The sequence below is a fragment of the Copadichromis virginalis genome, linkage group LG14, assembly GCF_057382275.1.
Source record: "Copadichromis virginalis isolate Kocher_CV1m ecotype Utaka linkage group LG14, C_Virginalis_male_GT1.1, whole genome shotgun sequence".
Taxonomy (NCBI): domain Eukaryota; kingdom Metazoa; phylum Chordata; class Actinopteri; order Cichliformes; family Cichlidae; genus Copadichromis; species Copadichromis virginalis.
Genome location: NC_140631.1, coordinates 29162495 through 29189315, shown reverse-complemented (window position 1 = coordinate 29189315; position 26821 = coordinate 29162495). Strand labels below are relative to the sequence as shown.

At 40.7% G+C, this 26821-nt stretch overlaps 1 protein-coding gene and 1 pseudogene across 1 annotated transcript; one reads left to right on the top strand and one right to left on the bottom strand.

The window, feature by feature from the left end:
• The first annotated feature begins 13942 nt into the window (after positions 1 to 13942).
• LOC146694225 (uncharacterized) lies at positions 13943 to 16552 on the top strand (annotated as a pseudogene).
• A 587-nt stretch (positions 16553 to 17139) lies between these two features.
• On the bottom strand, positions 17140 to 21298 carry LOC146694224 (extracellular calcium-sensing receptor-like). Its single transcript, XM_085478718.1, has 9 exons — positions 21159 to 21298; positions 20567 to 20861; positions 20196 to 20282; positions 19803 to 20072; positions 19372 to 19581; positions 18998 to 19273; positions 18354 to 18581; positions 18153 to 18276; positions 17140 to 18044 (listed from the first exon to the last, which is right to left on the bottom strand). Exons 1-9 carry the CDS (start codon positions 21266 to 21268, stop codon positions 17140 to 17142), a joined length of 2505 nt encoding a protein of 834 aa, XP_085334844.1. The 5' UTR covers positions 21269 to 21298.
• Positions 21299 to 26821: the final 5523 nt, after the last annotated feature.

Below are 26821 nucleotides of genomic sequence, written 5' to 3'. Positions count from 1 at the left end.
TTCTGCTAGGCCTGGTTATTTTAGGATGTAAACTCAAACTGTACATAGTGTTTAGGAATTCGTCGGTCATTTTATGCTTTTTTGGATTCAACAGGTCAATATTAAAATCACCACAGATAAACATAACTTTTTGATTTGTTTTAGAGAATATTTCCTCTATGAAGTCATTAAATACTTGAATACTAGAGCCAGGTGTTCTATATATACAGCTAATTATTACATTTTTTTCTTTTTCCTTATAAATTTCAATTGTTATACATTCTAGTAAATTATCAATTACAGTTGTCATACTTTCTACCACCTTGTAGTTTAGGTTTTTATCCACATACACAGCTACTCCCCCTCCACTCTTGTTCCTTCTATTTACAAAATTCACTTCATATCCCTCCAGTCCAAAGTCCATTCCTTTCTCCGCATTGATCCATGTTTCAGAAATGGCAATAATTCCAAATGGATTTGTCAACTCATTTAGATATTCCTTTATATTGTTGAAGTTGGCATACAGACTTCTGCTATTAAAATGGATTATTGATAATTTATTTTCCGTGTTGATGGTGTGCTTAAACTGTTCATCAGTGAAGTAGCAGCAGTTACAGCTGATGTTGTAGAAGAAATTATTTTCCGGGTCTATATCCTTTTCTAAGTCTAGAACATTATGGTCTGTGTATCGAAATGTTCTCAGTTCCAGATTATCATAAAGAGAATTCCAATGAGTCATGTTGATATTGTTGCCGGATGCAGATGAAGTTCTTTTGGACTGTGCCATGTGTTGTGTTGTGTGTCACGTCACATGTGTATTCATACCTCCAGAGTAAGTTGACCTCAGTATTTGTCCAGCTCTTCCATATTTCTGATGACCAACACTTTGGCTTGTTCCGGTGTTCCATTGAGTTTAATGAATACTTTGCAGTTGGTGGTCCATGTATTTTGAATTTTTCCCTGTTTCTTCAAGTAACGTGCTTTCCTGGCAATGTCCGCATTTCTTTTTATCAGATGTTCGTTCATGAAGACATCGGATCCTTTCAGTTTCCTTCCTTGTTTTAACAGTGCTGTTTTCTGTTTTCTGTTTGCAAATCTCACAATGATGGCTGGTTTGTTACTGTCATTTTTTCGGGGTAGAGGGTGGCAAGCCTCAATGTTGTTATAATCCACTTCCACACCTTTGGACCGTAGAAAGGTAACCACTTGATGCTCCGTGGAGTTGACATCTTCCTCTCCTGGCCCTCCTACATTGTCAGTGGCGACCGCCCGGGCGTATGACCGGGGTTTGATGCGAAGCCCCGTGATGATAACATCGTTCATCCGGGTGTACTGCTCCAAATCCGCCACTCTGTTCTCCAGGTACGCCAGCCGCCGATCCTTCTCGGCGTTCTGGATGCGGAGAGCCTTAACTTCCTCGACCAGGTCCAGGATGGCTTTCTGCTGCAGTTTGACAGTAGAAATCTCCTCTGTCATAAACTCCAGCGACTTCTTAATATCGTCTCCTTCCTCGGCTGACAGAACTTTTTTCGGGCCCATGCTGAGAGACGCTCTCGTAGCTTTGCCGTGACGACCGGCTAGCTACTTCCCAGAATCCTTTGCTCTTTTCTTGCCAGGTACTTCGCCATGTCCATCATCACTGAAGACTCTGGAGGGTATGTATGAGAAGTGTTGAGGTACTGAGGAAAAGTTAGCTCTGGCTTAGGGTAGGGCGTATTGCTCTTTTGTTCTTGCAGGAGTCCCTCACTGTTAACTTGGAGGCGACCATCTATGTCTGGCTGAGCTGATGGGATAGAGGTGTGAGCGGTTTGGTATGCATGCGTTACCTCAGAACTTGGTTGTGGCTGGAAAGGTGTGGGCCATGAGTCTTTCACGATATACTCTTCTTTAATGATGTACTTAGCCGATGGTGGCGGGCTCTTCTCGATGGGATGCTCTGATATTGAGAGATTGACTGGTTCATTGCGTTGGTTAAGCTGCATAGTTTGGTCTCTGATATAGTCGCTTACACGTTCATGTGTACTCTGCACCATAACTGGGAGACTTTTCCAACTAGGATGTGCTTCAACCTCTATCTCTGCTGCTGCTTCCAAAACTTCTGCTTGGGCAATTGCAGCTGCAGCTTCCTTTTCAAGATTTAAGGCTTCGAGATTAGCTTCTAATCTTGCTTTGTCGACTTTAATGCTGATCTCTCTCTGTGCGAAGGCAACACGTGCACGAGCAGCTTCTGCCTTGGCTCTCGCGTGTGCTGCTGCTGCACTGACATTTGATCTGCTTGAATATCTGGAAACTGAACCAGTGCTTTCAACTGATGCTCTGTCTTGAGGAGGCTTTGGTTCTTTAAGTCTTGCACCTTCGGGGTGTGCTTTGTCCATGTTTGTTGACTTAGCTTGCTGTCGTAGAGTTGTTTTGCCAGCTGCTAACCGTCTTTTTACTATCCTGCTCTCCTTGTGTGTGTACGCTACACAATTCAGCAGTAGCCTAACTCCACTTGAAATAACGCGCGAAGTCAGGATGTAGCGTCCAACTCCTTTTAATTAGTGAGTATTTCCTCATGGAGTAAAACTGAAATACAAATAACATAGCTAAAATTAACCTAGCATCATTAGCACAACAAAATTAGATTCCAATACACATCCATTAGCGTTAGCACACAGCTACTAAAGTATTCATCTACAGCAAATATTTCCACAAAATATACATAAAATACAATCCTACAATTCAATACAAATGAAACTTACAGACGGTGGTGTCGATGGCACAAACAAAAGGCAGATGTCGCTGGATCAAATTTCCCCACATGTGATCCGCTAGGAACTAAACAAACATGGCTGACATCCTGTCACTTCCTGAAACTGGTTTTCAAAATAAAACGAATTTCAAAATAAAATTAGCTCATTGCAAAGAGCGCCTATATTGCAATAAATTAAGAGCGGAACAACTAGTTCATGCATTTATTACTTCCAGACTGGACTACTGTAATTCATTATTATCTGGATGTCCTAAAACTCGCTGAAAAGCCTTCAGCTAATCCAAAATGCTGCAGCAAGAGTCCTGACAGGGACTAGAAAGAGAGAGCATATTTCTCCTGTTTAGGCTTCCCTTCATTGGCTTCCTGTTAAGTCCAGAATTGAATTCAAAATCCTGCTCCTCACATACAAGGTCTTAAATAATCAGGCCCCTTCTTATCTTAATGACCTTGTAGTACCATATCACCCTATTAGAGCACTTCGCTCTCGCACTGCAGGCCCACTTGTTGTTCCTAGAGTATTTAAAAGTAGAATGGGAGGGAGAGCCCTCAGTTTTCAGGCCCCTCTTCTGTGGAACCAGCTTCCAGCTTTGATTCAGGAGACAGACACTATCTCTACTTTCAAGATTAGGCTTAAAACTTCCCTTTTTGCTAAAGCATATAGCTAGGGCTGGACCAGGTGACCCTGAATCCTCCCTTAGTTATGCTGCAATAGAGGTAGTGATGGCCAAATGAAGCTTTCTGAAGCATTGAAGCTTGTATTGAAAAACGGTTCATTACTCGAAGCTTTTCATCGCAGTCTTCTCTGGTGACATCTGGTGGCTAAAAATATGAAGAGCAGCTTGAATCCACAAAATAAAACCACCTGCTTTGTAATGATTGCCCACTCTACAGAGTGGAATTCTGTCTGATATTGGGCCACCATTGTGTCACTTTAAACGTGTATTTTTTGGGGGTGACAAAAATGTTGTTTATTTCTTTAATAAATAATTTTGACCAGTAAACTTTCCTTGTTTAAACATGCACCATTGTGTGGTCTTTCTTTGCTTGTGACGGCTTGATGTTGGTAAATACAATAATTGAAAAATACCACGTTACATATAATATACATATAATAATGTACAACACATTATGGAGTATGCTTCTGCATTGAGGTCCCGCCTCCATGTACTTATGCAGTTAATCGCTAGACGGGTATTTTTATAAATAATATTCCATTAGGGAAATTTTCCTATACATATTTTTGACCTGGGGGTAGAATTGATTGTGAACTGGAAAGGGAAAATGCTTTTGAACTTGCAAATTAAAAACATGATGCATTTAAGGTAACCCTTTCCCATTTGTATTTATGAAGAAAATTTGTTCCACTGTGCCATGGCCGAACCTGTTCCTTTTATATTTAGATAATTTCTCCTGCCTTAAGGAAAATCCCTTCACATGGAACAGAAGAGGCTGGAGTGCACAGAAACTGGTAGAGATGCAGTTATACAGTCTAACTGGGCCCCACAAACTATCAGCTAAAGAGAATAAATAAATTAAATTGCTGCACATTTTGCAGACTAACAGTTTAAGATTATTTAAAACATAAAATGTATCTTTTTATAACATTAAATGTAAAAAGTCAAATAGAAGTCTTTCTAAAGTTATTTAATGATATTTATATTATGAAAAGCAGATTTTTGACATTTTAAGTTTTTCCCATTGTCAGATAAAATAAACATGCACAAAACAAAAGCAAACAACAAGAATACAAAGCTGGAAAACCCACCCGATTGACCAAAATCAACTCGAAATACACAACAGAAACTCCTCTATTCCTCGCTGGCTCCAAATCTCTCAGTAAAAATATCAGTGGTTTGCTATCTGTCACCATCAAAACACTCCACAAATCCCGCGAATGATTCGCTTCCTTATAAACCATTGAGTCAGATACCGAAGCAGTTAGGTTCTAAATGAAGCTTCGGACGTCACTGATCACGTGACTCTGGCTAAACGAATCAAGCTTCGACACAGTGCTTCTGAAGCAGTGTGTTGATTTTTTTGACACACGCACTGGAGCGTCAGCTTCAAGCGGGCCATCACTACAGTCACCTTTCTCACTCAGTATGTGTTAATAGACCTCTCTGCATTGAATCATATCTGTTATTAACCTCTGTCTCTCTTCCACAGCATGTCTTTCATCCCATTCATAAATATTATAGTTCAAATTTGCAAAAAAGCAGCATATGCATCAAAATAAACTATTTCCAGCAGTGCAATATGAGTCCTAAGCATCCCAGAAACGACACAGAAAGTCATAAAGTCAAAGATAACTTTTAAAAACACCAGCATAAGCTCATGAGGCCTTGATGGTAAAAAACTACATTTCTGCGAAAATGACGTCACTTCCGGTTTCGGGCAGGTCATGGCGGACATGCGATAGTTCGTGCTGATGGACGTAGGAAGTGTTATGAACAGCTGATCGGCAAAGCATGTTTCTGGAATATTATGGTTTTGTTGCTGCAAGTGCTTTTTATGCAGTTTTTGCAAAGCTATATGTGGAAGGAAACTGTGACCTAGGACAAGCTGATGGCATAAGATGTAAGTACAACTCCTCTGGTTTCATATGCAAAAAAAATTATTGTGCTAGCTCACATGGTTGCAGTGCTACCGGGATTTAAAAATAGTTACGCCCAACGGAGCGTGCCCGCTCTGACCGGTTTTAAAGGGTTAAAAGGGAGTTTTTCCTTCCCACTGTCGCCAAAGTGCTTGCTCATAGGGGGTCATATGGTTGTTGGGTTTTTCTCTTTATCTATGAAGTGCCTTGAGGCGACTTTTCTTGTGATTTGGCGCTATATAAATAACATTTAATTGACTTGAATTGAATCCTGTGCCTTTGCACCCTAGTGAATAGGTTGATCATAACTGCACTGACAAGAGAAGATGAGTCTCCTAAATTTCAGTTACCCCTATTGCAGGCTGAAAATAGGGACAGTAATGAGGATAGTGAGAGTGAGGATGAAATTTAAGGTTTGGAATTGTTCTGTGCGTTTGTTTGTTTTTCTTTTTCTGACACTGTAGAATGATGCACATTGGGAAATCTCTTTTGAGTTTGCAATGGTGTTGATGTTAGGTACGGGAGTTGGGAAGGAAATCTCCATGTTTTTTTTTAATGTGATTTAATGGGATTGTTTTCACAAGGGGGGAATTGTACTGGAAATTTCTTTATTCTATGTATTAATCACATATTTTAATCATATCACATTGGTAATACTAACATCACTTTCTCACTTTAGTATAGCAAGATCACTCCTGACACCAATTATATACATGCATGTGGAATGTTATCACAAGTGGGCCTCAGGTTTTATTACACCTCACAGAAGGTGCATTGTAGACTTGAAGCTCTCCAGACATTCTCTTTCTCGGGACGTGACAGGTGGTCGTAACATTTCTTAGAGTGGGAGAGGGGCAAGGATGAGCTGGATTGAAGGTATAGAGATATATGATGTGATGTGGAATGTCTTTGTTTTGAAAGTGTTCTGGGAATGGTTCAGGTTGGTGTCCTTCCTCAGAAAATTGTTTGGTGTTTGATCTGAACATTTTCTCCACTGCAGTGTTTCCTTTTCTTTTCTCTTTTTAATAAACGTCACTTCAAAAGACACACTCACCTGGCGTTTGCAGTTTTATTCAAGATTTTGCATAACATAAGCAAGGCTGAAACCTAACCACCACTGAACAAAACGTACAATCTGAAATGTCAAGACTGGGCTAAGAAATATCTGAAGACAGATTTTCAAGTGCAGAGCTGTGTACATGAAAACTCTGACGTGAGAACATCAGTGTTTTTTCTTTTTTATTAATCTTTGTGTAAGTGCGAGAGCATGTGCTCTCCTCCTTCAAACAAATTTAATATCTTAACAAAAGCAACAACAACTGAATTTCAAGTAGAAAAACCTTACATTTATGGAATTCACATAGTAATATAGAGTTCATGTTTTTTGGTAGGCTTCTAATATTCTGTTTTCGGGAAGGCTGTTCCCGAAGCTCTGCGTATTTTGTCAGCATGTTTTCAGTGGTGCCTCTGTAAAAAGTTGTGAGATGAAGTATGGAGAGTTCTGCATTTCTGAGTCTCCTGAGGGAGTGGAGGTGCTCATGTGCTTTTTTTGATAACTGTTGTCATATTGTTCTCCTGTTCCCAACAGACAACTTAATAATAATGTATACTTTATTGATCCCCATGGGAAAATTGCTCTCTGCTTATTTCTCATTTCCAGTGTAAAATGTCTGAATGGTCAAACTGACTATAAAGTTTGATCCATTTATTTTACATCTTCTAAACATAACTTTAAGTTTTTATATTTTAATTGGTAAAGAGGTTTACAATGAATGTTATCAAAACAATGTGAAATTCAATTTGGTTTTATTTATACAGCACCAAATCAAAACACTGGCTTCAATGTACTTTATATAATAAGGTAACGACCCTACAATAACATTGAGAAAATTATCTATAGCTAATATAAGGTAAGATAAACCTTTATTAGTTCCCCATGAGGGAAATCTTTTGGTCTTTGGTTTAGTCACCATTCTCCTGTCACTCACCACCTCCACCGGGTCCAGAGGGCATTCTAGAACAGATCTGCCCCCCCAGATAAGTCTGTGCAGTCTTTTCCGGTCCCCAGCAGAGATGCTGCGAGATGCTGCCTCCCCAGCAGACCACACCGTAAAAGATGGCTGAGGCCACAACTGAGTCATAGAAGGTCTTCAGGAGTGGGCCCTTCACTCCAAAAGACCTGAGTCTGCACAGGAGGTACAGCCTGCTCTGCCCTTTCCTGTAGAGGACATCTGAATTTTGAGTCCAGTCCAGTTTTGAGGTTTCAAGAAGTTTATTGGAAATTATGTATCAGAATTTCAGGAGCGGGACCACGCCTCCAAACATGATCCTTCCGGTTCTCATCTATATAGGTTCCCACAGTTCTCCAAGATGTTCAATCTCGTTTACATGCCCCACCCTGCCTCCCTTTTTCAATTCTTCAACTTCTTCACTTTTATTTAGTACATGGGGATCTGCCAGACCCAGGAGCCATTGCCAGTCCCCTTCAAGGCCTTCCCCAAACTGCAGCTCAATTCATGTCCAAGCATTCAACTTTGCCTACTAAAATGCTGTCAAACCTAAAATGAAGACGTGGGCCCAGCTAGTGAATTGTCATTTCGTATGGTGTTACAGAAGCTGAAACAAAATGCTGTTTCTCACCAGCCTCTTTAGTGCAATAGTCACTTAAAAAAAAAGTTTTAAAAGAGAGCAGTAAAAAGGCAGTAATAAATCGTAACAATAAATAGGGATAAATAACATAAAATCTAAATTCTAAAACAAACTCAAGTCTAAATAGTCACACTCATCCAGGTAGCAGCAGTCCTTTCACAGAAGGGGAAAATTAAATCAACTAGTGGGTCTATCTGAGGAGTATATTGCATGTGTGTGTGTGTGTGTGTGTGTCCATCTGTGTGCAAATAGGGGGCATCAAAGTCCGCTTGTGGATCTCACAGTACAGCTGTGTGAATAGCTGAATGGATGGGGAGGAGGCACAATCCATTTATCACTCTCATGCTTGTGCAAAGAACCCTTCCAGCATCCTGGTTGTTCTGCAGCTGATGCTCCTGTACCTCTTGCCAGACAGCAGGAGGGACAACAGGCTATGAGAGGGGTGGTGGGAGTCTCTGATGATGGAGATAGCTCTGCGTATTTTGTCAGCATGTTTTCAGTGGTGCCTCTGTAAAAAGTTGTGAGATGAAGTATGGAGAGTCCTGCATTTCTGAGTCTCCTGAGGGAGTGGAGGTGCTCATGTGCTTTTTTGATAACTGTTGTCGTATTAACGGAGAAGGACAGATTATAAGTTAGGTGCACCATAGACTTTCTGTCTGACACAAACTGGAAAATTGTCAAATTACTCAGAAGGGAAAGCGGTGTTCTAGTCACACTGTGCATAGTGGGGGGGGGGGGGGGGGGATGTCACTTTTTTTTGTAGAGAAAGCAGAGTCTGGGGACAAGGAGGACAACTTCCCAATCACTAGGAGCAAGGTCGTCATTAATGTATTTACACACATAAATGATGGCTGGGCCCCTGAGTGTTGCCTTGAGGTTCACCCTGACCTCCTGAGCACCAGAGGGTGTGCTAAAACTACAGAGGATCAGCCTACCCTAACCCTCAGCCTACCTGGGAAGGTCTATGTCAAAGTTCTGGTGAGGAAATTTCATTCTTAGTCAAGCGTCAGGTACACGGTTAGGAAGAACAATGGGGTTTTGTCCTACTCAATAAAGAGCTGGACCAACTCTTTATCCTTTTACTGTCCAAGTTACTGTCCGAAAAGAGAGAGTATCTCAGGGTCTTGTTCATGAGTAAGGAGGAAGGAGCAACGGAAATGAGCTGTCTCTAAAGGGTGGCTGGCCTCTCCCTTAGAGATAGGGTGAGGAGTTCAGCCATTCAAAAGGGATTCAGAATAGAGTGACTACTCCACACTGAAAGCTGCCAGTTGAGGTGGTTTGGGGATCTGGCAATGATGCCTCCTGGGCGCCTCCTAGATGGAGTATTTTGGGCATATCACACTGTCGGAGTGTTAAAAACAGCTTGAAATTCTCATGAGTTGTTTGCAAAAGAAAAATCACCATCATAATGCGGCTACCCCTTCGGCGCCAGCTGTGGGCTCAAGGCTGGAGCCGAACAAAAACTCCCTGATAACGACTGTGTTGAGTCTGTTCCTTCCCATTCCATGCAAGGCCACCTGGGTTGGCTGGAAGACTGTTTACTTAGCCTGGCGGGGCGAAGGACACTGTCTCAGCTGAACTACGGACACGCACACACATATACTGATACTGATAAGCACTCACTGATGCATCACCCTCTCTATCCAACGCCACCTCCAACGCTTACCTCCCCCATCATGTGGACATTGGGTCAGCTGGAGGCGCAGTCGAAGATTGCAGCGGTCCCAGATCAAATGTACACACTGGAACACTTTTCCATGTTGCTTGTCTGTGTTTATTGTGCTATGATGTGTTGATACCTGTGCATTCCTGTATTATCCTTTTGTGTTGCACATTTCAATGTTATTTTTCTCGCTACCTGGCCTGACCTGTCTCCCCAATGTGATGTTTGTATTGTATGTACAGTCGGCAAGGTCTGTCATCTCGGTTGTGAGCAAAAGACCTGCAACTGACAAATAAAGGCTATCTCATCTCATCTCATAGAAGAAGGCCACTTGGTGAGACCGATAGCATACTGGAGAGACTATACTTCTAGCCTATAAAGCGTTCTCCCGCATAAGCTAGAGGAGGTGGCTTTAGGGAGGAAGGTCTGGGCATATTTCCTCATATGACTGCTCCTGCAACCTGATCCAGATAAGTGGAAGAAAATGGATGAATAGATGGATAGACAGATGGATGGACAGAGGGATCATGTGTTTTGGTGTGATTTTGAATCCATCTTTTAACCCTTTAGAGCCGATCGGAGCGGACACGCTCCATTTTGCGTAACTATTTTTAAATCCTGGTAGCTCTGCAACCACATAAGCTAGCGCAAAAATTTTTTTTGCATATGAAACCGGAGGAGTTGTACTTACATCTTATGCCATCAGCTTGTCTTAGGTCACGGTTTCCTTCCACATAAAGCTTTGCAAAAACTGCATAAAAAGCACTTGCAGGAACAAAAACATAATATTCCAGAAACACGCTTTGCCGATCCGATCAGCTGTTCATAACACTTCCTACGTCCATCAGCACGAACTATCGCATGTCCGCCATGACCTGCCCGAAACCGGAAGTGACGTCATTTTCGCGGAAATGTAGTCTTTTTTTACCATCAGGGCCTGAGGGCCTATACTGGTCTTTTTAAAAGTTATCTTTGACTTTATGACTTTCTGTGTCGTTTCTGGGATGCTTAGGACTCATATTGCACTGCTGGAAATAGTTTATTTTGATGCATATGCTGCTTTTTTGCAAATTTGCACTATAATATTTATTTTCGTTTTTCCTGCATTGTATAAAAATTAGTGTATTTCAAAAATAAAACTATGAAGACACTCAAAATAAATTTCCTGTGGTGGGAAACTATTTTGTGCAACTTTTTTGTATTTACAGTTTTGAGGGATAAGCCTCTTAAATTTCTCTAACTACAAATATATGTTAAAAAAGCAAAAACGATTTTCAATTTTTTTGTAGTTTATTGCACTTTTTTGCAATTTATGTAATTACTATGCACTTAATGAATACATATTATTAAAATCTGGGCTATAATGGTTGTATTGATGTATAGCAACTTGAAATGCTCCCAAAAATGGCTCCACAGCATGTAAAAATATAATATAAGCTCTGGCGGACTTGGTTCTATGGTAGGTCTTTGTTAAGGAATTTTTATTGTTTTATTTGATTATGCTTCAAAAGTTATGTTACACATATTTCACCAGACACAGTTTTCTGTTGAAACAGGAAGCTGTCCCTGCGACACTGACAAGAAACCAGTCCAGAAATACATATCCGCAGAAGTTGACTTGCATTATATTATTCTTAGAAATTGACTTGCAACACACATACTTTGTGACACACACACATACAGCTTACACACACAGCTTTCACACAGACAGCATCAGGACCTGCGTAACAGGAAATGTGATTATATTTGCATATTGACGATGTAACCTATAAAAATAAACGAATACTGCAGTTCGGGGTGATTGCTCTCTGAGTAGTTCACCCGTGCAGCACGTTAACTATCTCAAGTGTCTCATTGTTGTTTATTCACCTGACTGTTTGTTAACTGTAAATCTCTGACATTTAATTGGTCCTTCGAAGCCGTTAATGGACTGGTATTAATAATAATATTATGCTCCATTTCACAGTGGTATCCTTCCTCAAGTCCCGACGCCGTGACAAGCCTGCGTCGAAGTCTCTGCAGAGCGCCCTCCAGGAAGGGTTGAAAGTCCAGGGACACTAAAATTCGGGTCCTGGCAGAGGTCATACAGGCCCACGGCGCTGGGGCTTGAAAAGGACGCCCGACAGACCGGCAACAGCGAAGCCAGGTGATTATTTCACATTTGACACACCTTGCGTAAAATTATCGGTGTTTAGGGTGACACTGTTCCAAGAAAACTCGTCCTACGGGGACTGGCAGTTTTAAGACTCGCTTGTAAGACGAAACTGGTAGTGTAATAGACACTCGTTTTGCAGTTAAAAAAGGCTGGAAGTCTAACTTTACTGGAAAGTAAATAAGTGTACGGAAAGTGTCAACTAACATAGGATAGAAATTGCGCGCATAAACTGTTTTCATTGTTTTGTTGGTGGAGTAAGTTGATTTAACAGCACATTAAGGTGGCTGAACTACTCCACTGAATTGTTTACCGTTGATAGCTCACGTACTGGCTGAATGAGAAAAAAAAGTTGTGCGTCATCACGTAAAATCGACAACCGCTTTCAAGAATAGCTTGAAAGTAGAAGCCTGTTGTTGATAACTTATCTCGTCCTTCGTGCCAGTGACAGCTTCACGGGTCTGACTGTATATTTAACTCAATAAAATACATTGTAATCAAACCTTCTACAAAACGAAACTAAATGGTTTGCAGTCCCTCTGCAGTAACTATTTTAAGAGGAACCTTACAAACAGAACTGAACAATGAAATATAGTTTGCATGACGATCATGCCCAGATTGTATAAAATAAATAACAGGAAATCATTCACATGAAAACCTTTTCTATAAAAAAGAGAGATGCATAAGGTAGATTAAGGCTGTCTCATTGTTCAGCCAAGGAAAGTGTGTGGAAAGGTAAATGTCTCCAGCCTGGATGACGGGTGGAACTGCAGCCCACCCAGAGCCCTTGATGGATACAAAATAAAATATAGAAATAAAAATAATAATAAATTACTTGGTTCGACATGCAACAGAGAGAATGAATGTGACTGAAGATTGGATCTGAGATGAGGCAAAAAGAAGACCAGTCTAAAAAGTAGGTACAAACCTGTTCAGAGAAAAAGCAAATTTGTACGGATGAATTCTAAATTATCTGTTTGCTGAGTAAGATGATCCTAACTATTAAATTGGCTCAGTAGTAGTATAGTGATTTACACTGATAAAATGTTGTAATATACTGTTGTTATTATATAGTAAGAAAAAGATGATAATATTAATAAAAATATAATATTAATGACAAGAAGTATCCTAGTCAGTATGATGTGAGATGGATAATTGATATGAAGTAGTCTGCATCAAGCTTAAGGTTTGCTCAAACTCAGTATAATGACATATGAGATGAAGAAAATAAAGGCAATATCTAAACCAATTAAGTGCATAGAGGCACTACTTAACCTGCTTGAAAACCTGTCATTTATCCTAGATAAATAATAATAATGGATACTTTATTGATCCCCATGGGGAAATTACTTGTTTTTCTCTGCATTTGACCCATTCACTCAGTGAAGCAGTGGGCAGCCCACTAAGCAGGCGCCCGGAGAGCAGTGTGTAGGGACGGTACCTTGCTCAGGGGTACCTCAGGGTAGCCGTTAAGTGGATTCGAACCGCCGACCTTCCGATCATGGGGCGACCACTTTACCTACTGAGCTATCCCTGCCCCTAATATTACTGAGATGTAGAGCACATTTATAATGACAACTAATAAGCCAAACCCTGTAGATGACAGCTAAAGCTACAAGATTGAGAAGCTGAATTAAATATGTGGACACTACTAAGCTAATGAGCGAGTTAAACATTTTTATTTATTTGTTTTTAGAACAGAAGCTGCATAAAGGACAGCACAGGGAGCTGTCTGTCAATGAATAGAAAACACACATACACAAATTGTTACATGTGAAATTATTTTTGGAAAGAATCAGAAGTGAGATGGTTTTGAATTAAGAAATCAGTGAAAAGATGCATGAATTACACCTGATTATAACATGCAGAGGCAATGAAGAAAGCAGCTTACACTCACTGAACATTAACATGCATAGGAAAAGTAATGAAGACCTGCTTACACTAATACCACTTGATGTACTTAGAGATGAATAGGAAGCCGCTCCTATAGCGGAGCGAAAGAAATGGCTAAAGTGTGGAGCACGGCTACAAAATTGCTACACAAGACAGCAGCATTAGTGACAAATAGCTTAAAGCATTTGTCAAGGGGTGGAATGATGAGTATCCTCCCCAAACACTTCTATACTCAAAATTTTGAAGCTTCAGCACAAGAGTTTATCAGAACATGCATGATTTGCCAGAAACATAATGCACAGGGAAACCTCAGGCCTAAAAGAGGCTTTTCCCCAACACCACCGCACCCATTTCACACAATCCACATGGATTTTATTGAACTGAACGAATGTCAAACATCAAAATACGCTCTAGTAATTGTGGATGTGTTCTCAAAATGGCCAGAAATCTATCCAGTAAAAAGAGCAGATGTAATCTCAGTAGCAAAATGTTTATGCAACCATTTTATTCCTACTCTGATAAAATCAGACAAAGGCCTGAGTGTTTGGGCCTGGTGAAGATGTGGATGCGACTAACCCAGGGTTCGCAAAAGCTCACACCCTTTGAAATCGTTCATGGGAGGCAATTTCCGCTGCCTCTCACTAGTGAGCCTATTAATAAGTCTATAAGAGAAACCACCCTAGCAGAGTGGATGACTAAATTATTTGAGAATAAAGAGATTCTCTCCAGTGTTTTGCAGGTTGCAACCAGGTGATTGGATCCACCGAAGCCACTGCAAAAAAGTGAGTGACAACACAAGCATAGACGCCGGTTCCCCTGACTCCTAGGTGTTCCCTGGTGGATGAAAGGGCTGTTTGGGTATATCCCGCCCTTTTGTCTTCTCGCCAGTGGTCTACTCACCTGGAGCCCGGGTGTGCCTGGTCATCATGAAGAACCTTGTCCTCATAGTGGCTGGCATTGCGCTCCTAGTGAGCCTACTGATACTCACCTGGACAGACGAGGACCCACAGCACCACCTGCAGAAGAAATGGTCATATGACAACTTACACCTAAAGGATATGGACAAAGAGCACAACCACCCCTGACTGAACAATGCCTGGAACCGGTACGTCTACAACCGAGTACATACAGAAGACAACCACACTGGCTGCTATGTCTGTTCTCACCTCCCAACAACAGCAATGCAAGCCACCCTATATGGAAAATCACCCAGCCTTTCCGAAGCCCTATGTATATTCTACAAAGCCACCAGCGGAACATTTTCCCCCGAAGACATCTTCGCCTTCGAGCTTGAGTTAAAAAGACAAGTCACAAAAATCGACCTGCGACGGTGTAATGGAACACTGATCAACTTTAAACCTAATGAGGTAGTTTCTTGTGCGCCAGAGGTCTCAGACTGGAACTACAGCTGTGATGACCAATACTGGGTACACCTGAATGCGACCAATGACAAGGGAAAATCTTTCAACGTCAGGAGGGAACCAGGAATACAACATCCAATGTGTTTCACCTTCGCATACGGCAACAGAAAACTGGGGATGAACCAGAACTGCTCCCAGACTTTCCGGATGCCGCAGGACAGAAAGGCACGGATAAGCTTCCTGAATGGCACATATTGGGTGCAGGGTACAGCTTGGGCATGTGGCTCAAAGACATACTTCACCATCTCACCCAACAGCACCGGACTCTGCGCCCCAATTTTAGTGTCAGACCACACATTCAGAATATTCCATCAGGACCAACCAAGACGCAAGAGGAGCACTGATGACGTGCAACCTCATGATCCAATCTGGGGCAGTGATGTGCCAGCGGAGTTCAAGTTGTGGACCACCGGACAGAAAGTCCTGCACTCACTTTTCCCATGGATCGGGAATGGAAAAAACATGCTAAGAATCGAGACTCTTGACTACCGATTTGGACTTTTCCTGAACAGCTCAACATGGATAAAACAAGGCTCAGAATGAGGAAATCGACGCGATCAGAATAGTGGTCATGCAACACAGAGTCGCCCTGGACATGATTCTCGCTGAGAGAGGGGGTCTCTGTGTCTTATTCAACACCACTTGCTGCACCTATATTCCAGATAACGTGCATTCCTTGACCATGACCACCGCCCTGGAGAAGTTACGACAACTGAGTAATGCACAGCAACAAGACTATGTCATGAACACAGAGGACTGGCTGACCTGGCTACTGAGCGGCGACTGGACGACCCTCGTGATCAAAGGACTTGTCTTGATAGGAGTTCTTCTTTTATTGCTTTGCATGTTCTCTACATGCATTCTACCCTGTATCAGATCAATGATTGGCAAGATGGTACAGGCCACAGTAATCACCTATGTTGGACTGCCACAAGAAGATGAACCGGACGAAGAAGATTTAGTATAGGAATACACACACTCACACATACTGAATGATGCTACAATTGAAAGTGTTGAAAGCAAGTGATTGTTGGCTGATAATAAAGTATGATTAAGTGGTGAAATATTTTAACATCAGGAGGGAATGTTAAGGAATTTTTATTGTTTTATTTGATTATGCTTCAAAAGTTATGTTACACATATTTCACCAGACACAGTTTTCTGTTGAAACAGGAAGCTGTCCCTGCGACACTGACAAGAGACCAGTCCAGAAATACATATCCGCAGAAGTTGACTTGCATTATATTATTCTTAGAAATTGACTTGCAACACACATACTTTGTGACACACACACATACAGCTTACACACACAGCTTTCACACAGACAGCATCAGGACCTGCGTAACAGGAAATGTGATTATATTTGCATATTGACGATGTAACCTATAAAAATAAACGAATACTGCAGTTCGGGGTGATTGCTCTCTGAGTAGTTCACCCATGCAGCACGTTAACTATCTCAAGTGTCTCATTGTTGTTTATTCACCTGACTGTTTGTTAACTGTAAATCTCTGACAGTCTTAAAGGGTTAAAGGATTGATGATTATGGTTTTTATTGAGTGCTTCATTTTGTTCTTAATAAATTACACAATGTATATAAGTAAAGACTGTCAACTTTAGTAATATTTCATTCATCAACATTCATTTGTTCATTCAAGGGTTCTCTTAATTTTCTGAGTAGTTTATTTGTATTCAAGATAAACATGAAGACTTTTAAGATGATTTAAGAAGATTTTAAGTGAAAATGCTCAGTGTGTACAATAAAAAAATACTCACTGAACCTAAGGAGCTTGGAAAGAAAAGCGGCTTCTCGGATGAGAGATGAAACGTCTTCAAGCAACTTAATAAAGTCCAGACACCTTTCTTTCCAAGCTCCTTAAACTACGATGACCTGGATGACTGAGAACCTTCACAGACATACCCACTAAATTACACCTCTTCCAAATCTCTATTTGTTGGCAGAAACTTCTGAAGCCTTGCCCATTTCTATTATACTGTAAAGCTACTTTTCTAACCTGTGAGGAAAAATGTTTATGACTAAGTGCCACGACCCATTATAGCTTTTTTCGTGTTCAGTTCTGGTCTCAACAGGATTATGTAACATTTAGGTCCAAACAGTGTGATCAAGAGTCCAAAACTTGAGGCCAGGATAGCAAATACCTCCACTGCATCTGCATAATTTCCTGGTGAGCTGATATAGACAGGAACAAAGGCCACCCACACAGCACAGAAGATCAGCATGCTGAATGTGATGAGCTTGGCCTCATTAAAACTGTCAGGGAGATTCCTTACCAGGAATGCAATTAAAAAACTGAGGAAAGCCAGTATACCAATATAACCCAATAACACTGCAAAACCCACAGTGGACCCAAATGCACACTCATAAACAATCTTATCATTTTGGTATTGGGTGTTTTTATGTGGAGTTGGAGAGGAAGAAACAAGCCAGGTAGTGCAAATGGCTGCCTGAATAGATGTAAGAAATAGAACTGTTCCTCTCTGCTGCATTGCACCAAACCACTTCAGACTGGTTCCCCCTCCTGGCTTGGAGGCTTTGAACACAGCCAGAACAACCATGGTTTTTACCAGGATGCATGAGACACACAGCACAAAGCTGATGCCAAATGCTGCATGCCTGAGTTGGCATGTCCACAGTCTGGGTCGTCCAATGAACAGCAGTGAACAAAGAAAGCACAACTTGAGTGACAGCAGTACCTGGAAACTAAGTTCTGAATTATTGGCACGTATTATAGGTGTTCTGTGATGGTAGATAAAGATCCCTAGAACAACAGCACATATACATGTGCCCAGCAGTGAGGTAGCTGTCAGACAAATACCCAGAGGCTCATGGTAGGACAGAAACTCTGTCTTCTTGGGAACGCAGTGGTCACGCTGGGGGTTTGACCAAAAATCCTCTGGACAACTGGTGCACTCCAAGGAGTCTGGCAAAAGGAGAAAGATCAAGAAAGCGGAAGATGGTGAAATGCATACTATTTTTAATATGAATGAAAATAAATATATCGTGCTGAAAACAAAACAAAACACCTTACTGGTCTCATTAGTGACTTTTCCCTCAGAACAAGGGATGCAGTCGAAACAGCATTTGGGTTCCCCCTTCTTTCTCACCATGTGGGTACCAGAAAGACAGCTTTCACTGCATACTGATCGAGGTGGCTATTGGATGAAATCAAATATTACATATAAATATACTGTACAACTGACAAAATATAAAAATCAGAAAAACACATAACCTTTTTTGAAATAAAGTTCCAGAAAATCTTGTCTTCATCAAGTATGAGTTCTTCCCCGTATAAAGCTGAACTCTTAACCTCACCCACATTCTGAACTTCAGTGCTTCCATCAGGGAGCCACAACCAGTTCATCACATCATAAATTGGCACCACATCACCATTTTCGTCAAATGACACTTGATCCCCAAATGGAGTGGTGAAATTTACCCTTTCCAAGTAATAAAGAAGCTGTTAAAAAGGGATTCATAAGAAATAAATTATTTTTAACAATCCAAACAGTGGCACCCTCTATTTGATAGCGAAATGGAATATTATACCTATTATACCTATACATATAAACGTAATAAAATCAAATTGTATATTAAAGAGGGCTCCTTAATATGCAATATCTTTAACAATTTCAAGAACTCTAATGATACATTACATGCATACTCGTTAAAGTGCTCTGATCTAAATATATTAAACATTTCTTTTACTCAGAAATATTGAAAACTCATTTAGCTGACTTCAGCTTTTTCATAATTAATTTAATCACCCTGCTTTCAGTCATACAGGGTGAATTTTGTTCTGAAAGTAATTACAGATCAAATAATTTACTCATAGATTGATATCTAATTAACATAGTGTGTAAATTCATATCACACCTGCCATGGCTGCAGTGATTGCAAAGTGGCACAGCTTTGCCTACTGAAAGGCCCTCTTCCTGGGTTGCACTGCAGCATGTCATCAAGGGAATATGCCAGGGCATAAACAGCTTTATACACATTATACTCAGGCCGGAGGTTGGAAATGTCCAAGATCTCAGTGTTCACATTTTCTAGATCTTCCTGTCCAGTGCATAGTGCACCTCCACCTTCCAGCCAGCCTGCTGGAGCTGGTGCAAATCTGCACTGAAATGTAAATTCCCAAAACTGATTCACCTGAAATATATTGTTGACAACTGTTTTTTCTTTTCCATTTAAAAAAACATGGCATAATGAAATTCTTGTCAACATCACGGTAACATTTCAACTCCCACCATGCTATTTCCATTGTTATTGTTGTGATGTAGGTCAGGACGTATTTGTAATAGGAATTCCCTGAGCCCTGGTATTTCTCCTCGACGAATAGCAATGCCCAGTGTACCACCCAGGTATGGCATGAACTGAGGTGTTTGGAGCACACCAGCTGTTGCTGTCCAGCCTTCACTGGCCATCCACTGTAGACTTGTTACATTCTCCTTTACTACCTGTGCATTATATTTTACCAAATGCAAAAAGTGATGTAACTATCCCCTACTTTTGTGACATTAACATCCAACTTAGGTATTTGCTATAAATTGTTATATGTTATAAATTGTTTCTTTACGTTTCTGTAGTCATTCATTTAAAGACATAATACATCTTTTACACAGTGTATAGATACAGATCTTTATAACAAGAAATAATCAAGTTTTCTTTTAAACTTCACCTCTTCCATAAGGTTTATCATGTGACTCTCATGTACAAAGGCAATGACCACACGAGCTGTTGATTTTTTCATCACATTCACAATCCTCCTGAGTTCATCTGTGTCTTTGTCCCAAGGTAAAACTTCAATGTAGTCTAGGCACCCTTCACCAGACAAACTTAGCTCGAATTGTAAGGATCTGGCAGCGTGGCGTCCATAATCATCATCACTGATAAGCAGACCTGCCCAAGTCCAGCCAAAATGTTTTAGAATTTTAATTATAGCACGTACCTAAGTGAAAGCAACATGAGAAACATGAGAAAACATGAGAGCATAGATAATAAGAAAAATTTTAGTGGATTAGCTGCTCATCATCTACTGGCAATTGTAATAATTCTGCTGATTGATTTTCACCTGGAAAGCATCACTTGGAATCGTCCTAAAGAAGGATGGATATTTTCGATGGTCACTCAAACAAGAACATGTGGCAAAATAACTCACCTGTGAAAGATACAGACAATATATTTTAGAAATATTCAAAGTCTTTACTGCCTCCTTTAAACTGGGTATTGCGTACATTGGTCTTGTCATTAAATTTACAATTAAATCAATAACTGTCACTCAAACAGGAAAATGTGGCAAAATAACTCACGTGTGAAAAACAAAGACTGTATATTGTACATTGTTCTTGTCATTAAATTTACAATTAAGTCAGTATATACAAACACTGAAAAATATCTAAAGTCATACAACAATAATATGGTATAGTTAAACTGATAACTTACTATCGGTACTCGGTATAAACCTAAGACACTGGAGATGGCAATAGAAGGTGTAGAGGAAGAATCACCCACAATCCCTAGAACAGGAGGATTTCCAGTACATGTACCATTTGATACAATCTGCTCCTCTTGACCGCCGGCTAATGATAATGCTGCACGGAATCCAATTCCAAGTTCAACACAGTTGTCATAAAGAGTGTATCCCAGAGTCACATTAGGTAACAGATTGGCATTTCTGTTGATTTCATCAATAGCAAATGCCATGGTTTGTGCCTGCCTAAATCCTTGTACATAGAAACTAACAAAATAAATTTAAATTAAAAAATATATCAGGAAAAATGTTGCAAAATGACTTATACAAAAAATTAAGAAACCTGAATAATAATTTATGAGATATTTTATTTGAAAAATCAAGAAGATTCCCCATTCAATATACATGACTTATTTATGTATGCACTAATGCATAAAATGTATGCATTAGTATGCATTTTATGCATGCATACACACATAAAATGTATGCATTTTATGCATTAACCCACATATTGGCATTAAGTTGTTCTGGGGTTTTTTTGTGCTGTTTTCCTGTCATACTTACCCATGGCAAGTAGGCTGTTGTGGCTCTGAGGTAAAAGATGGATGAGGAACACTTGAGAAAAAGTGGACTGGAAACAGTCCACCCAGAATGATATCTCCAACCTTGTTCATTCCATTTAGATGAAATTGTCCCTGCAGCTGACACGAGGAGGGAAACAAAGAAGAGGATACAGTATGAGTGAAGTAGGAATACAATAAAATGACCAGGACTAAATTGGTTTGTAAAAATGAACACATGACAGCTTTCTGGTTTTTTGAGCCTAGTTGTGGCATTTTATTACTTTCCCATTCCCTTTTAATAGCATGCTGTGTTGACTATTCTTTTATAACGCCCATCAGGGAAAAAGATGAAGAAAGGGGTGGGCCTCAAATACATTTGGTCATATACTGTTGTTGTATCCAGGTAGGCTTAGGTAACACCGTGAGCATGTTGTGTGTGTGGAATGTTTTGTAGCACACACAAAACAAAAGAAACAGGTTTTTTTGTGCTCAAGACTAAGACACCAGATATTCTCATTCAAGCGCCTTCCCCCAGGCCTGGCTCCAGAGTGGGGCCCAGGCAGGGTAGACTGATCCCTTGATTCCTATCATAGGGGTCAACTGAATCAGTCTTAATCTGGCATCTCACCCAGGGCTAGGTTGCCTTGGGAAACCCTACCAGTAGGCAATAAAATAGCATAGCCCCTGAGTTCACAGGATCATACAAATCCCTCCATTGCAGCAAGCCGGTGATTTGCGGAGGGTTTTAGTTTTTATTTATAAATTTTTTTGAATGACACACTAAGTAAACTTCACTGTGCAAAGGTATTTGTTTCTATTTCCTGAGCCCATCTGATGGATGAGTTAGACCAGGGGTGTTAAGCGTAAGACTTGGTGGCCATAATCAACCTGGCAAAGATTCCAATCAGCCCACTGGTCAGGGTTGGAAAATATGTCGTCCATAAATGTTGTATACATTTGTGGACTTTTAAAAGAATTTTTTTTTGGTTTTACAGCTTTTCCTACTCCCCGGAAGCCATCCATACTATACCAAATTAAGTAATAGATAGGTTTCTATAGGTTCCTGTTTGTATCTCTCTGATATAGAAATTTTGATTTAAAAAGACATCAATAAAGAAAACTGTTATGTGTCAAAAATACAGGACACTCTGGGCGTTAAGCTACCAGAACCTTCTCTGTAATTTTACACATTTATCAATGTAAAATGATTTTCACATCCCTGAGTTAGAGGCTAACAAGGCATGACAGGTGGGTGGTAAACAAGCAAGCAGTTAAGTTACATAGCACTTTCAGACAACTCCCAGCCGAAAACAAAGTGCTGTACACTTGACATGACAAAAAATTTGATACAATAACAAATTAAAAATACATAAATAAATAATATTAATTAAAATTAAATTAAAACAATAAAATCAAATTTTTTAATTAAATTTAAGCAGTAAAGTGAAGTGCCAATTGTCCGCTCTGCCACCCTCACCACCCGCTGCAGTTTCCTCGTCCTCCATAGTACAGCAGTTAAACCAGAGTGTGCGGCAGTAGGTCAGTTCTCCCACTTAGAAATCATGGAGGGGTCTGAAATTCACATTGTAGGTGCATTGCCACTGTGAGAGACAGCATTTAAAAAACAATTCAGGAAATCTCATTGTGTGAATCTCCTGATGAAGACAGAAGACAGACAGAACAACACCGTGGACGAAGAAGAATTAACAGCAGGCAAAAAAGACAGTGCAACTGATGTAAAATACTGAAGGGTCAAGCAGCATGTATGAATACTATTGTGGATGGAACATGCACTTCAACAGTGACAAGAGTGTGAACGCACTGGACAGCACTGGACACTGAGTTTCATATTTGCCATGCTGGGAGTTAACCTCAAAGAAAAGACTGAAAAGATCAAGAGAGAAGGAATGGAGAGAAGAAACAGCTGATTTTGGCCTGTGTTTGATTTGGGAGGCCACACAGGAAACTGTGAGAACAGGGACGAGGACCAGTGAGAGGTGAACCTAGACGTAATACAGTGAAAGCATATGGGAAATTGGATTGAAGATTGAGACTGAACTCATGGAGGTTTAGAAATGTCCACAGCATAACAACAGAAAGGTAAAAAAAAGAGAGAGAGAGAGAGATAAAGAAATAAATAAACTAACAGTTGCATGAATGAATAGAAAAGACACATATACAAATTGTCACATGTAAAATTATTTTTGGAGAGAATCAGAAGTGAGACAGTTTGAATCCACAGCTCAGCACAAAGATGCATGAATTAAATCTGATTATAAAACAAATATGCAATGAAGATCAGCTTACACTCAATATTAATCTGAATACAAATACATACACGCAATAAAGAGACATGCTTACATTCATGAATGTGAATACATGACTTAAATGCTAAATGGTGTAGATTTAACACACTTAAAGCTTGAAGTTCAGAAATAACTCAGGGAAGTTCCATGATAATACAGTCACTTTTGTGAAAAAGGAAAAAAGGATAAACCAGTGATTAAAAGCTTAAATTAGTTTTTATAATAGTGCCGATTGACCAAAAGAAGTGATTACTGTAGAAAGTAAAAATAATTCAATAATGTGGTAATGTTTAAACCCTTTAAAGCCGGTCGGAGCGGGCACGCTCCGTTTTGCGTAACTATTTTTAAATCCCGGTAGCACTGCTAAAAATTGGTGTATTTCAAAAATAAAACTATGAAGACACTTAAAATAAATTTCCTGTGGTGGGAAACTATTTTGTGCAACTTTTTTGTACTTACAGTTTTGAGGGATAAGCCTCTTAAATTTCTCTAACAAGAAATATATGTTAAAAAAACAAAAACGATTTTCAATTTTTTTGTAGTTTATTGCACTTTTTTGCAATGTATGTAATTACTATGCACTTAATGCAGACATATTATTAAATTTTGGGCTATAATGGTTGTATTGATGTATATCAACTTGAAATGCTCCCAAAAATGGCACTGCAACATGTAAAAATATAATATAAGCTCTGGCGGACTTGGTTCTATGGTAGGTCTTAAAGGGTTAAATATGCATTTCTCTTGTCAAGGCAACTTTTTCTGAGATGAGTCAGTATGCAAATTAGCTGAATCAGTGGTGACAAAGAAGCTTCCTGTCTGGCAGTGTGTCTGAGGCTTCCACTGAAGGAAACATAGCTGTGACTGAGAAGAATTGCTTGGTAAAATATATAATGGTAAAATACAGGATAAGTAAATAAAGTGGTCAGGTCTGTCCAGTAGTCCAGATTTGGAATAGAAATCTAGAATTTAGTGATAATAGATCGTTATAAAGTGTTTAGAAAGTGCGTAATGGGAATATTAAGGTTGTGCAAAACTGTGTGGCTTTTAACAAGATTTTCTGTGTATTTAGCAGGTGAAATTATGTCAGTTGACCTCAGACTGTGAGGACGCTGGAGCACCTGAGGCCAACCACTGAAATATGATGTGGGGAAAATGAACAGAGGGAGTGATTTTTAAGTCTGATTTCAGACCATGTATTACTTAAGCCAAGAGTAGGGCAAAACTTTTGTGGCCCACAAAGTTCTAATTCCCACAACATATTGTTAGATTAGCAAGCAAAACTTTTCTGGGATTAAGATTTTTGGGGTTGTTATTTTAGTGATGGGTTAATTCTGTCAGTTAGGTTTGGGTTGTTTTCTTATTTTAATAGAGGGAGTTTTACTAGTCATGGACATGTCTGTAACTGGGCCCATTATTTTTGTAACAGTGCACTTAGAGAAAACCTGTCAGGTGACGATGTTTTGTGCTTAGATGAGCTAATAATCAGCTCTCTTTTTCTGATTTTTGTTCTAAGCAGGCCTGCAAGATTGAATTAACAGCGCTGTAAAATTTTCAGGAGAACAAATATAAGGTGAGCTTTTCCAGATTATAATGGGCTGAGGAAAAGCCTAACTGTGGGAACCGATCACCGTTTGAGTTCCCGTCCAAAAGGATTGTAGCAAGTCAATCCAGTTAAAACATAATAAATAACTATTTTTCTAAAAACAAAAACAAAACAAAACAAAACAAAATTAATGAGCTCATGTTGCTGAGGGTGGAGAATCTGATTATTTGCACGGGAGTCTCCACTATCAGCAATATCTTGTGTGGATGTGTGTGAGTGTATGTGTGACTGAATTGTGATGGACTGACGAAGTGGACTGAAGTTTTGAGTAAAGGTTGACAAACAGTTCACCACGCCGGTAAGAGAAGGGTGAATGCTTTGTTTTGCTATGTTTTGCTTTGCCATGAGCAGGAGGAGAAGAGAGACCAGAGGAGAAGAGAGACCAGAGGGGAAGAGTGTAGTTTCACATGAGTGTGGAGCTGGAGACTTAACCCTGGGGTTGCTAATTTTGGGTTGCTGATGTTTGCTTTAAGAAAATTCTGTTTTATTGACTGGATTTAGATTATGGTATTACATTATGTTGTTGGGAAAATGCCAAATGCTAAAGGTGGCCCAAAGCGGCTCCTCCACTGCTTCCCCACTGTCAGGTTACACCGGCGGGGGTGGCGGCGGCGATGCTGACCAGGCTTGAAGCAGTATCGCCAGGTTTGCCATTCTCTCCAGGTGACGCTCGGTCTGGACCCGCAGCTCTTCCCGCTGGCGGCACACCTCCGTGGGCCGCCATCTAGGCCACTCTCTGGGCCAGCTCCTCCCTCTGGCTCAGTTGTAGGTGCGTCCAGACGGCACCGCCGACCACGCCTCACCACAAACATCAAACAGACTAGCTGAGTGACTGAATGGCTGGCTGGCTGAACAGAAAACACAGACACAGAATTAACGATGACAAGACAGACTTAAATACACTGACTGATGATGATTAGAGAGTCCTGAGTCCAGAGTCCCAAAAGAAATAGTTCTGGCAGGTGACCGTGTGGCCAGTGGCTGGGCCAAATCAGTTCTGTTGGGCAACCGCGTGGCCAGCAACTGAGGTGAAACAGGTCAGGAGGGCAGTGGTGTGGGAGCCGCCGGCAGTGGAGCTGCAAACGACGCAAGGCCAGAAGGTGCGGAAACTTCTGGCTGAGACGAGGCAGGGCCAGCAGGTGGGGAAACCTCTGGCTGAGACGAGTCAGGGCCAGCAGGTGTGGAAACTTCTGCCTGGGACGAGGAAGAGCTCACAGCCGGCTCTGGATGCTGTGGCTGCAGGCCAGGTGACTGAGCTAAAGCCTGAACTGGTGACTGAATAGCTGGTGACTGAATAGATGGCTGAGCTGGTAATTGAGCTGGTGCCTGAGCTGGTAGGAGTGATGGAGCCTATGCCTAAGCCGGTAACTGAGTGGGTAACAGAGATGATAACAAGGTTAGTGATTGAGCTAATGACTAAAGTATAGGTTGTAGAGGTGGATTAAGTGGTGGACCAGCAGGTTGCTGAGCTAACTCTTCCCAGCCTCCAGAACATGAGGAAAATGCTGGACAAGCTCACCTGAGCTTTGGCGAGGTCAGGTTGAGGAATTGGTCAAACCCTAGCCTTCCACACCTGAGAAATAGGAACAAGTGCAGGGACGGGTTGGGTCCTGGCTGCCCTCATCCTGGGTTTTGGAATAGGTGCAGGAGTAAACTGAACACTAGCCACCCCCACCCGAGGAACAAGAACGGGTGCAGGAATGGACTGGGTCTTAGCTGCCCTCATCCTGGGAGCTGGCACAGGAACAGGTG